At 35.7% G+C, this 13849-nt stretch overlaps 1 protein-coding gene across 1 annotated transcript in view; it reads left to right on the top strand.

Annotated features, from left to right (window-relative positions):
* Positions 1–329: 329 nt before the first annotated feature.
* The window catches only part of DHX36 (DEAH-box helicase 36), a 41169-nt gene continuing 27649 nt past the window's right edge, over positions 330–13849 (top strand). The window contains exons 1-8 of the mRNA XM_006202827.3: positions 330–660; positions 6203–6327; positions 7108–7339; positions 8858–8896; positions 10438–10608; positions 12330–12409; positions 12910–12984; positions 13112–13278. Coding sequence (XP_006202889.1) covers positions 406–660; positions 6203–6327; positions 7108–7339; positions 8858–8896; positions 10438–10608; positions 12330–12409; positions 12910–12984; positions 13112–13278 — 1144 coding nt within the window. The 5' untranslated portion in view covers positions 330–405. The remainder of the gene's footprint in view (positions 661–6202; positions 6328–7107; positions 7340–8857; positions 8897–10437; positions 10609–12329; positions 12410–12909; positions 12985–13111; positions 13279–13849) is intronic.

Below are 13849 nucleotides of genomic sequence, written 5' to 3'. Positions count from 1 at the left end.
TTCGATCCACAGGTTCTTTTACTGTGCCTATGACGTTTACAGGGCCTAAAGGAAGCAAACTCTGGATCTTATCAAGAGAAATAAGAAAGTAAAATCCAAAATCCGTTTCCTCACATGTTGGGCATCGGGAAAGAAAACCGGCGAGCCACCTGCTGGCTCTCCCTCCAAAGGTACAAAAGTAAACAACTGAAGGCGTAACAAAAGGGATTTCACCTGCGCCGATCCCGGGACCCACAGGGCCGGCGGCCGTTGACGTCACCGGAAATGGCCGCTTGTGACACTCAATGTCCCTCCCCCTCGCGCTGGGCGCCGGAAGCAAAGCGGAAGTGGACGCGCACCCGCTTCCGGGCCCGGTCGCCATTTCCATCGGTTGCAGGTTCTCACGGGTTGAAGTCCGCTGGGACAATGAGCTATGACTACCATCAGAACTGGGGCCGCGATGGCGGGCCCCGCAGCTCCGGCGGGGGTTATGGAGGAAGCTATGGAGGGGGCCATGGAGGAGGCCATTCGGGGAACCGAGGCTCCGGAGGTGGCGGCGGCGGAGGAGGAGGTGGTCGAGGCGGCCGAGGCCGACATCCCGGGCACCTGAAAGGCCGCGAAATCGGCTTGTGGTACGCGAGGAAACAAGGACAGAAAAACAAGGAGGCCGAGAGGCAGGAGGTAATCTGAGACTCGGTAGTGGAGGGAAATGAGGCAGGACAGGTTTTGTTTTCCATCTTGCTGCCCCTAACTTTTTTTTCTTTTGTTTTTTTAACTTTGTTTCTTATCTGCTGCATGTGCTTTACGAATTGCAGGTGGTAAATCTTTCTGTAGCGGATATTAAAGCGGTTACCGTTGGCCATGAGCATCTCACTTGAAGCAGTTGAGATTTATGCGGGCCGTGTGTACACTTCCGCTTCTAAGACGTGAGAGCTGGGGACAAAACAAATGTTAAATTCAGGGTCCAACCGAAAGTAACTTTATTGGGGTGTCACTGTCATAGTATCTTTGGCTACCCTTTCCCTTAAAATAATTAGTCACTTTCACTGAAGTTCTTTGCCTGATGAACTCTAGCTACTTAATACATTAGATACGGGCTTGCGCGGAAACCATCAAGCACTATTTTGAATATAGATCCTTCAGGAAAGTAGTCCAGCTTTCAGTTTTAGTATTAAAATAGGCACAAACTCAGGTTTTTTGATTTTACGTTGGGCTGGGGAGGTTTCTGCTGATTAGCAGCTTCTCTTTGAGAAGGAAACCTAGGATCCTAGAAGTGGAAGGAATTTCAAGAGGTGATTTGGCTTAGTCTCTTCTCTTCAGGTTGGTAAGTGTTCATTTGATTTGTATCCTGAAGAGTTTGTAGTAAAGGAGACATTAAAGTTCCCTGAGTGGTCCGTTCTGATGATGACAATAAAAATAGTAGTTATTATTATGTGTATATATGTGATTAATCCTAAGTTTTCTTAACATAAGCTTTAGAACAGCTTTTTAGTAACTTTAAAAGCATCTTTCATATTAGATACAGAGTGTAGTTGAATCGCCATTTAAATCGTTCTATTTCTTTATTTTTCTTTTATCCGTGTCATTTTTGTTGAACGGGGAGAGGGCATTATCCATTTATCTTCACAGCTTATTATACACTTCTCTTTAAAGAAAAACAAAAACAGCATATTTCTTTGACAACCAAAAATTAACTTGTTCATTGAGCAAACTTTTTTTTAAAAAGTTATTGGAAGCACATCTAAGTCATCTTAAAATTGGAAGAATAACTGAGTAATTAGTGTTAAAGGATGTACAGAGTAACTTTCTAAAAACCCTATCAGGGTCAGAAGAACGTGTTCAGGGAACTGAGACAAGGTATGGGTGTGGAGAGTAGTGAGAGGAGGGTAGAGCAATGACTTTCACGCTTTTGACCACTTTCCATAAAAAAGAATATATTTTAATTTGCAACTCACAGATGTATAAGTGAACAAAAGTTTTATAAAATAATATTAATACTTAATTACCTGTACATTGCCCTGGGGCTTTGTAGTTGTTGGTTTTACTTTTCTGCCCTATTTTTTAATACTGGTCATGTTCCTTTAATTTTACAGACGGCAGTATGAAAGATCCTGGACCAGAAAATAAGCAGGTTTTGAAATTTACTGACTTTTCCCTAAGAGCTCTAGCAGGCCATTAAAGCGTTTAAGCAAAAAAATGAAATAATTGGATTGTGTTTAAATTTATGCTGGGTAGCAATAAAAAAGAGGCAGTCCTGGAATAGGGAGACCAGTTAAGTAGATCTTGCAGTCCTTAAGGTGGAAAATGACAGCTTGAATTAGAACACAGGCAGTGGAGATGGAGGGAAGTGGACAGCTAGAAGTGATTTAGAGGGAGAGTCAGTGATTTTATCTGGAGGGAAGGAGAAAGAGGTGTGAATGAATGGCACTTTAATGACTATATGAAGAATAAGCTTGATGGAGAAAGACGACAGACTCAGCTTAAGGATACTGAGTCTGATAGTATAGAGCATACAGTTGGTGATTTCAAGGGGTAGAAGGCTACGTGGACCTGATGCTTAGAGGAATCTAGACTTCAGGTGAACGTTTGACAGTTTGTGGGCCTTTGGATAGTAGTTGGGTATAGAAGTGAAAGAGGAGTGGACACAGGCCCGAACTCTGTAGACCGCTGCTTCTCAAACCTGAATCACCTGGCATCTGGTAAAAATGTAGAATTGGGGTGGGGCCAGAGATTCAATTATTCTAACAGGCTCCCAGGTGATGTCAGTGCTGCTGATCTGCAGATCACTCAGTCTGTTCCGTGTAGTACAAGAAAATGTAAGGTATGAGCCAAAGAAGAGAATCTTGCAAAAGAATCTAGGAAGAAGCAGCCAGAGAAGAGAAAAGTAAGGAGATGGATGGAATCCAGGCGTACTGCTTAGGGAGAAAAGAGTGGATTAAGAAGAGAAGTAATGGTGGTAAACACTGCACAGATGTCAAGTAAGATAAGAGGTCAGAGTGTCCTGGATTTAGCAGCAAGACAATTGGTAACTTTGGTGAGAGCCCTTTTTGTGGATTGGTGGAAGTAAAGCCAGATTGCAGTGGGGTTGCTAGTGAAGGGGAAATAGAGACATGGGGCACTGTCAGGCAGTTGGAGAGATTTCTGTTCAAGTTGATGTACTTGATGGTAAGGAGCCAGTGGAGAGGAAAAGTAAATCAGAGAAGACTAAATTATGATGCCATAGTTGTAGGCAGTCCCCAGATCTTAATGGCTTATAGCAACAAAGGTTTGCTTTCTCCTCACATTGCTTGACCATTGGAGTTCACTTGAGAGTTCTCATTATGAGAATGAGGTGCAGAGAGCCTCCACCCATCTAGAGTGTAACTTTTTGGTGGCAGCAGGGAGGAAATACAGTAAATAGCCCCTAATTCTTAGAAACTCCCATTCACAGTCACATGGCCATGGGAGATGCAGTTCTACTTTATATCTGGAAAGAAGCATATTTTGTATATATTGATATACAGCCTGAAGACTGCTAGAGAGCGAGAAGATAAATCTCAATAGGAGTTAGCCTTGAGGTGGAAGGGAGTGGGCTGCAGGGCTTTAGTGGAAAGATTAGCCTTAAGTGGGAAAGTTGACTCCTCTTGCAATTTAGCAGAAAGGAAAAGAGCAAAAGATGGGTTCTGAGACAGGTGGGTGTGGGTTTGGTGGCAAGCAGTTGAGGACTTTTCCTTTTGGTTTTGTTTTCCTCATGAAATCTTGTGTGTGAAATATTGAGGGTGAACAGGAAAGCGGCATGGGGGTGGTACAGAGAATGGGGAAGGTTTGAAACAGTTGCTGATAATTAGAAGCTGATGAGATAGACAATTTGCTGGGCATCATTGAGATCTCCTTTGCCCGGAATTTACAGTTAGAAGCAGAAAGATTATTTGAGGATGTCCAGAAAGCTAGAGAACTGATCAAAAAAATCAAATACCTGGATAAAAATAAATTAGCCGTGTGTGTGTCTATATAAAATGTGTGTCTGAGATTCTTCAGGCAGAGGAGGTGAGATGGAGTGAAGGACAGTGGAGCTGGAGGAACATGAAGAGAGAGGCAGCCTGCAAAGAAAGGCCAGGTCCAGGTTTGGAACTTCAGCATTCCCACATTCAGTGCCCACAGCCTGTGGACCTCGTTGTGCAGAGAACCTCATTCAAAATAATTTATTTTTAAAAATGTAAACTGTGTTTTAATTTAAAGTATAAATTTTTCAGGAGCTGTTTCATTTTTCAGTCATCCTGCCTTTTTGTAGATATCTAAAATTCATAGAATAAGATGCTAGTAGAGGTAGAAGTTTCAAAATGTAAAGTCCTGTTTGATTGAAGAAATGCTTTAGTGCAAATGAGCTTCAGTGGAAAAGAAATCACTCTTAAAATTACCTAATCTTATCTTTGCCTTTTTGAAAGTGAATGAAAGAAACTATGGCTTTGAGCTCTTGAGGTGTTCGGAAAGGGTGTGAAAATTAAGGAAGCTGTGCTTGAGAATGACTGTCCTGGGGCTTCCCTCTCTGGAGACTTTAATCAAAGTATTGCTGAGGATTCTTTAATTTCTAAGGCCAAGAAAGAATGTAGTAATCCATCACTATCTTATGTAGGTACACAGAGCAGCAAGTATTAATATGTGCTGAAGACGTTAGAGATTTTAAAGCATAGGGCAAAAATGTTCTAGTAATGAACCTTTGTGGTGGTTCCCAATACTGCCCTCAGGTTCCGTGATTCACTAGAAGGGGTCACAAATCTCTGAAAGGTGGTGTACTCACAGTAACTGTTATTAACAGCAAATTATTACAGATTAAAATTGGCATGAGCAAATGGTGCAGAGGGTAGAGTCCAGGAGAAACCAGGTGCAAGGTTCCAGTCCTAGTGGAGAGGGCATAGCCTGTACTACAGAGAAAAGATACATTAGTCTAATATATTAACCATTTTAAAAAGATTTCTATGCAGTACAGTTAATAAAAAAAGAAAAATTTGGACTTTAGTGTCTGTCACTAAATAGATTTTGCTGCAGTTTGTAATTTCCTAATGCATTCCTATCAGCTAGCGTTTTGCTCTATTGGACGTTTCAATTGTATGAGCCTAATGATGTCTTTAGAAAATCCTTTAATAATTGTCAGCAGAAGTCTTCTGGAATTCCCCAAAGATCTCATTGCATTCTTTTTGTGTGTGTTTTGTTTCTTGAAAGAGAAAAATGATTTAACACAAGGTTACACATGCTCATTGTAAAAGATAGACTCATCCATCCATCTGATAGACTTCTCTGGAGGATCTGCCATGTACCAGAATTATATCTGCAAGAAATTTTGCAAAAAGTATACAATATGAAAAATGAATAACCATTTAAAAATTAATAATAATGAAAACAAGATCCTGTTGCACATATTTTCTGCAGCTGCTGTTTTCATTCAGTACCTTGGCCATCTTTCCTGTCTGTACTCTTGAAGAAAAAAAATCTACCCACTCTTTCAGCTACTGGGTTTACTTATAATTCAGCTAATTATAATTTGTGATTGTAAAAGAACAGTCTTTAAAAGTTCCTGTTGTGTACAGTGTAACTCATATTTTCTCTTCCATGTACTCGATACCTAGAGAACAATGTAATTCATATTTTCTCTGTCTTTTTAATTAAATCTCATTCTCTGAGGCAGCTGCATCATTTGGATTATCATTTTCATGAGCACTGATCATTTTATTTATTTATTCTGAGATCAGCCTTCTTATTCTCCAGTTTATTCCTCCTTACGCTGTAAGACATTTAAATGTATTCTTACAATGCTCATTGCACCCAAGATAGTATTTTCAGTTTTTATCTTTTGTTTTTACCAGAACATTTGGGTTTTAATACATTTAATTGTAGGTATCTTTTAAAATTTAAGATAGGGAAAAGATCATAACAATTAGTATTATGTGGGGGTGGGAAGTAAGAGAACCAAAGTTTTATTAAGGGACATAAATATAATTTCTTTGGCAGTAAGATTAGTGCTAATTTTATAGACATACAGTAGAAAATGGTCCAGAAGGATAAAAATGTTAACATTAATTAGATCTAGGAGATGGAATTAGTTCAAGAGGGCAAATTTGGGGTGACTTAACTTTTATATATGTTTGTTGAACATATATTACTTTGCCTTTAATTGTTTTAGTTGTCAAATAATTTTGCACATGCTTGCTCATGTCAATAAGGATGCTTTTTCCTTTGCACGAAATAGAGAGCTGTAGTACATATGGATGAACGTCGAGAAGAGCAGATCGTGCAGCTGCTACATTCTGTGCAAGCTAAGAGTGATAAAGATTCGGAAGCACAAATATCCTGGTTTACTCCTGAAGATCACGGGTAAAACAAAAAGTATTCTTTTAAAAAAATGAGCAAAGACCGATACTTCTTTTATATCATTGGCTAGAAAAAAGATAATAAAAATAGCATCCCTAGACTTTTCTATAAGTGAAATTTCGCCTCAGAATAATTTTTTTCTCATGTAGATGAAGAAGATTTGATGAAAGATTGAAGAATTTGGTGACTTATTCCCACAGGAGAGCTAAATCTCTATCTAGATATGAGATTTATTGCATTATTATTTTTTGTTCTTCCTATCCATCATCTTTGTATTTCTGAAATTCTCTTGTGGGGGATGTCTGCAAGAAGTTAAATTGCTTCTGTTTTAGGAAAATCATGGGAACTGTATCATTGCGGGAAAATTAGAAGTAGTTTTTCTGGGACTGTGTAATGTAACATACCATTTATAGCTCAGAAATGGTGAAGAAACTGAAGTTGTGAAATGAAACAAGGCTTAGAAAATTAGATAAAGAAAAACACTAAATCATTGCAGTGGAGGAATGACTAATTGTGTGGATTTTTATTTTTTTAACTACCTCAAGGACTAACTTATATGGCAGCATATCTGGTCTCTTTGTATAGTGGAAAAATTAGAATTCATTATAAGAATTTAAGTATTTTCAAATTGCTCTACTAAGAGAAAAGAATAAAGGCTTTTGATTTTGGTGATTTTGAAATTATTAAACAACATATTGTTTTGCTTTGTTTCAGGGCTTGAGTGTCTCTTCATTTAATCTTTTATCTTTTTCTTCCTTTTGTTTTGTGTGTGTGTCAAAATAGATATGGTACTGAAGCTCCTGCTGAGAATAGACCAAACTCAGTAAAGAAAATTGAGGATCAGGAAAAAAAATTAATAAATCAAGAAAAAAGGCCATTTAGAATCAGGGACAAATATATTGACCGCGATTCTGAATATCTTTTGCAAGAAAATGAACCAGATGTAACTTTGGACCAACAGTTATTGGAAGATTTACAAAAGAAAAAAACTGACCTTCGGTATATTGAAATGCAGGTAATGGAAAGCAAGATGGGAAAAAAATTTACTTACCTCTCTGGCAGTTGATAAAAATGTATTTATGTTTAGAGTTACCTGCATGGTATGTAGATCAGTGAGATTACTCAATAAGCCAATCTCTGGGAATTTTTTCCCCCTACAGTGCAGAAAAGTTGTAGGAATGGAATTACACCTAAGTAGCCTATCTCATCTACAACAGTTTATATAGTGAGAAGAAATATTTGAGAAATGGTAGTACAGATGGAAAAAAAAAATCACTCTTAAGTTTAACTTCTTTAGGCCATTTTAATGAGGTATCATGAGACAAGGTGGTTAGTATTGTAAAGTTTCTTCTTTTAGAACATCAGATCCAAGTTTTTCCTTTTACAGGTGTTAGAATTAAATCCCTCAAAAGTTATATGATGCTTGTGTTCAACATTTTAAAGACACAACTGTGACAGCTGAAATTCTCCTGAGTTTTTCCAGTATTTTCTTTCCCTGGTAGGCAAGATTATTTTAAGGTCCTTTCCTGTTAAAACATAAAATTGAATACTTTGTGGATGTTCTAGAGATAGATATAAAACGTTCACTTTTTTAAAAGAGGGAATTCTGACTACCGTGTCTTTAGTATGCAAATATGTACTGCCATTTTTGAGAAAGGCAGGGGATCACATCTTCTGTGGGAAAGAAAGGCTCTGTTGACTGTCACAGAAGGTTGGATATCCTCATTAGAACAGATCAGCTGAGGTTGTCTAGGGACCAAATTGTGTAGCTCTTTGATGCCTTTTGATTGAAAATACGATTTAAGGACAGAGGAGATTTCAAGATGAATTAATTCAGAATGTTTTAGTTGAGAGCAGAGCTTGTTTTATAGCCTTAGGAACAAGAAGAGTTAGCTTCTGTCTCTGCTTTGTATGGAGGACAGAACTTAAATATTATTGACGATGAGCGACTGATCTAGTTCAGAGAAAGGAGAAGAAATGTGCAAAACATAAAACAGTTGATGGTCTTCCTGTTGGTGAGACACTTATAAATGCTTCACATGTACTACGTCATTTGAACCTCTCAGCAACCCCCTGTACAAGAGATTATGCATGTCTGTTACAGAGGAGGGAAAAGAATCTTAGGTTAAATGTCATATCTATGATTGCACAGCTAGTAATGGAATCAAGTCTAAAATCCAGGTGTGTTTAAGAGCTCAACTTTTTAATCCTGCTTGATAATATGCCATATTTTTTCTTTATGTTATAATTTATTTGATAAACATTGTTTTTCCACATACTAGATGCCTGTCATTATGCTATTTTCCGAAGACTAATAAGACATTCCCTGTCCTCAGTTTATGATCCCATTGCTAAGTTCATTAGTTCTTCTTTTTTTTTTTTAATACTTTTTTTAGGTCTTGACATTTATAAGCTGTGAGGTATAAAAATACTTTTGGACTTTAACATGTTTATTTATGATATATTCTATTTACCAGGATTGTAATTTGATTGCATTTCTTTTGTGAAGATTAAACTTTTTTTTTAATTTCAGCATTTCAGGGAAAAGCTGCCTTCATATGGAATGCAAAAGGTAAAATGAATATATACTATTTAATTTGATTTGCAAAATACTTAAATACATTTCTTTAGCTCTATATTAAGAGGAAACACAAATTAATGAACATTTCCCTAAAGGGTATTCTTTGAAGTTCATTTTATTCTTTTGAATTGTTGAAGGTTTAAAAAAAAAAACAGTTGTGAAACAATTTTCCTGAAATTTTCTCATATTTATGTCCATGATTGAACTCTTTAGAGTTTAAAAAATAGAATTTTCACATGTAAGTTGCTTTGGGTAAATATCCTTGCAGTTAATTAATTATTTAAGTATAGGCAGTTTACAATATGTCAGTTTCTGGTGTACAGCATAATGCTTCAGTCGTACATGAACATACATATATTTGTTTTCATATTCTTTTTCACCAAAAGTTACTATAAGATATTGAATATAGTTCCCTGTGCTGTGCATTAGGAACCTGTTGTTACAGATCAAATATCTTAATTAAAATTGGGGCACTACTGAAAATAAGTGCTTTAATTAACTTATGATACTGCCTCATACAGTCACCCTATATAGAATAATGTAATAATATAATCTCCCATCTTCCTCTGACCTTGCAACCTTCCTTTATTTTGAGTTTTCTTTGCTCTTCGTAGCACTTATTGCCACCTGACATCTAGGTGTCATCCCCTCCTAGCAAGTTCTTGAGGACAGTCTGTTGTTCACTCTGTGCCGCTCGACTGGGAACAGTGCCTGACATTCTGTAGACCCCCAGTAAATATTTGTTGAACGAACGAATCACATTCTACTCAGTACCTGTCAGCTATAATTTCAGTGTTCAAACTTGGAACTTGTTCTGATATATGTGGTGTGTTAGTATAGATAAGAAATTTTTAAATGGTGGATTTTCAACTTAAATTGTTTTGAAGATAAAAATAACCCATAACACCCCTTTGAAGTAATGGGATGGTTTTGTTAATAAAGTGAATATTAATTTAAAAATATTAGTGTCAGGCTAAAATTTTTAAGCTCTTTCCCAAATAGATGGTTTTCCAGATATCTGAATTTTAGCCATTTGATTTAGGTATTTAAAACTTGCCTTTAATTATTTAAAAGGAAATAAATTATATACTTCCTTCTTCTCAAAAACGATATACAAAACTTCTCCTGCAGACAAAGCCATATTTATCAATTATATAAACCCCCTAATGTTCTCAGTAGTTACTTAGGTATCTGAGGATTAGCCTGGTATGCAATAGCCCCATATGTCAACATTCTTTTTAATTAATGTTAATTCTTATGCATGGACTTAAAAGTGGTCTCTTCTTGTTCTTGTCAGTGTGGTTTTCTTTAATATGTCTTGTCTCTGTTCTTTTTATAATTTGATGCTGCTTACCTCTTGAAAACTGGTTGATCCAGATATCCAAACTGCCAGCATTGCATGTAACAGAATTTTAAAAGTATTAACATGCTTGTTGAAAACAATTACCTTGAATTAGGTAGAATTTTGATAACTGTCTTTTCAGACTGTGTCAACATGTGACGTCCCTTACTTATTTTCCCTTTTGAAACAGGAATTAGTAAATATGATCAACAACCATCAGGTAACAGTAATAAGTGGTGAAACTGGTTGTGGAAAAACCACTCAAGTTACTCAGTTCATTTTGGATAACTACATTGAAAGAGGAAAAGGATCTGCATGCAGGATAGTTTGTACTCAGCCGAGAAGAATTAGTGCCATTTCAGTAAGTAATCTCTCACTTTTTAAAATTCCCCACTTGGTTTTTTATTTTCCTTGTGTAGTCTTGCTGGAACTTACTGATTTTGAAGGTTGGGGTGATTCTTAGGTTTAGGATACGTTGCTGGGAAAGCAAAATTTGGTTAACAGATACTTGGTAGTAAAAACCAAAATATTGAATGACCTCTATCTTACTGATGTTAGATGTTTAGGAGTTCAAGATAAATGGTAAATCCAGACAATTTTTAGTATAATACTAAAAGAATGAAAAACTGCTAAGTGTTTATAGAATTGATTACACGCTTCAAATAATCTCCGTTACTAGATGCTTTACATTTTGCTTGACTCATTCAGTACTCTTTCAACTCTCTGGCTGGGGTTTTTTTGTTTATTTATTTTTTTCGGTATATATAAATATACTAACTAGTAGTAACTGTATATCTGATTTTTAAATGCAGTTCAATAAGAAGGAATTTATCATTAAAAAAATAAAGGCATTGTTTCAGGTTTGTCATGTAAAATGTATAAGTACATGTTTATTACAAATAACATTCTTTGGATTGTGTTTAGTTAGATGACCTAGCTAAATATGAGTTATATATTCTTTAAAGATGTTTGGGGTTTCTTATAACATTCACTGTATATAGTGCATTTATTTCAGTGTTACGTAATTCTGTGTGTAAATTTAAATTATGAAGATTTCTGATTGTATTTGGTTTTATGATTGTGCTATTTATTACACCTCTAAGTGATTTAATTCAGAATCTGTGGTCAGGAACTGCATTACCAATTATGGCAGTATTTTGGAAGAACTACAGTATAAATCTAATTTAAGAGATACTATTAAAAATAAAGCAGTAATCTTTGTGGGAGGATCATATTCCTGGAAAAGGTGTAAGTTCACAAAATGGTGAAAAATAAGCCATTTTTGTCATAACACTATAGCTAGACTTAAGCTAAAAATCAGATCTTACCATTTTCACTAGTATATGCATATATATATAGATGTTAAGGAGAAATGCTAATTAGGTTTATTTTTTTTGCTTGTTTTCCAAAGATTTGTTGATATTTGAATGGGCAGTTTAATAAGTAGTAAGAAGTGAAGTGATGATCTGTCAGAGTATACAGGATATAATGATTGGTAAATTTTACTTCTGAAATATTATTTTTTAAAAATAATGTCATTTTTCTGTTTCTAATGTTATAAATCACTGTTCTATCACACGGTAACAGCTGCTTACTTTTAGTTACACAGATCTGTATTGGATTATAAGATTTCATCTATCCAGAGCTTATCTTTGGCTGCCATAACTTTAAGAGTATAACCAAGCACTAGGAATTAAGCATATCGATCTCTATTAAAGAAACATGGAAAAAAGTATCAGCATGTATTTACTCTCAAATTATACGCAAGTGTTAGAAGTTTAGATTATGATTTCCCAGTTTCTTTAAAAAGGCAGAAAGGTAGAGAGGATCCTATAGAAAGTAACTTTGAAAGTAATTACGAGAGAGAATTTCAGAGGAAATGAAAATTAAACATAAGCAGCGGGTAGTCTTCAGTTCTTAAAGGACACAGTTTTAGATACCTCAGATTTTAATATGTTTGTATTTTATTTAACTCACATGAAAATCTAATAAATTGTATTTCAGCAGTTCCAGATTTTCACAGATATTCAGGATATTTGTTCTAAAAGAAATGTTTTCTTTGTGACTGCATTTTAATTACAGGTTGCAGAGCGAGTGGCTGCAGAAAGGGCAGAATCTTGTGGCAATGGTAATAGTACGGGATACCAGATTCGTCTACAGAGGTAAAGTATGTTCATTTCTGTTTACAGGTAGATTTTAGTGAAACTTCGAAGTTTCAAAGAAAGATTCAAAAGGAAGATTTTTCCCCCATTTTTGTGATATTACTGTTACAATAAGCATTTTAAGTAACTGCAGCATAGGAGGCTTGCAACCCACAGAATCATTTTTTTAACCCAAATTCAACTGACTTCCCAGTCACTGAACGAAAGTTTAATCCCCTAAGTCTTTTGGTCTTTTTTGGAATGTTAATGGTTGTGCCTTTAAGAAGAAATCACTAACATTGTATCATAACAACAAAAATAATGTATAATGAACTTGAATGTGGTATTTCTCATTACTCTTACCATAGTAGGCATTCCTGTAAGTAAAAAGTTAAGTATGAAAGTTTTCATTAAAATGGGAAGCATTTTTTAAATTGAAGATTTTCTTTTAAACTTCTGTGGTACTTAGTAATTTACTAGTAAAGAAAACCAAGAACTAACTCGTATCTTTTCATTTATAGTCGGTTGCCAAGGAAACAAGGTTCTATCTTATATTGTACGACAGGAATCATCCTTCAGTGGCTTCAGTCAGACCCGTGAGTATGTTTCAACCTAGGATATTTAGTTAAATAATTAAATTGGGTTTTATTAATTTATGTGAAAGAAAAATGGTTCCATTTTTGAATTTTGTGCTGAGTTACAAACTTTACACTTCTGCTTTAGGCATTTGTCCAGTGTTAGTCATATCGTGCTTGATGAAATCCATGAGAGAAATCTACAGTCGGATGTTTTAATGACTGTTATTAAAGATCTTCTCAGTTATCGACCTGATCTGAAGGTAATACTGATGAGTGCAACATTGAATGCTGAGAAATTTTCAGAATACTTTGGTGAGTAAAATTTTTGATTGTTACTTTTGGAAGTTATCATAAAGCCACTGAATTTAGAGTTAATTAAAAAAAAAACTAATACAGTGCTAGGTGCAGTGTAGTCAAAATAAATGTTTAGCCATTCATTTCATTTAAATAGTCGCTTACCCTCTAGTCTCACGAATTGGAGAAGTGGACTTGCTTTTTGTTTGTTTTGGTTTGTTTTTGGGGGGGATCTGTTTAAAGAATGGTGGCATTGTCTCTGGCCTCATGGTGAAGACATGTAGCCTTTTGGTGCTACCACCAGATAATTAAGGTGATATTAATGAAGTCAAATAATAGATTTGAATAATTTTATAAACTTTTTTTGTTATTCTTCTGTGACTTATGTCATATTACAAGCTAAGGTGGCAGTTTGCTAATAACAGTAATAACTAGCTACCATACTGGAACACCTTCAGTGTGCCAGGTAGTATATTTGTCATGTCTTCATTAATCCTCATAATAACCTTGTGAGGTAGGAGCTATTATTCTCATTCTTACAGATGAGAAAGGAGCCTCAGAGCAGTTAAATGTGGCTTACACAGGGTTA

Source organism: Vicugna pacos, chromosome 1, assembly GCF_048564905.1.
Source record: "Vicugna pacos chromosome 1, VicPac4, whole genome shotgun sequence".
Lineage (NCBI taxonomy): Eukaryota > Metazoa > Chordata > Mammalia > Artiodactyla > Camelidae > Vicugna > Vicugna pacos.
This window is presented reverse-complemented; position numbering and strand designations above follow the sequence as displayed.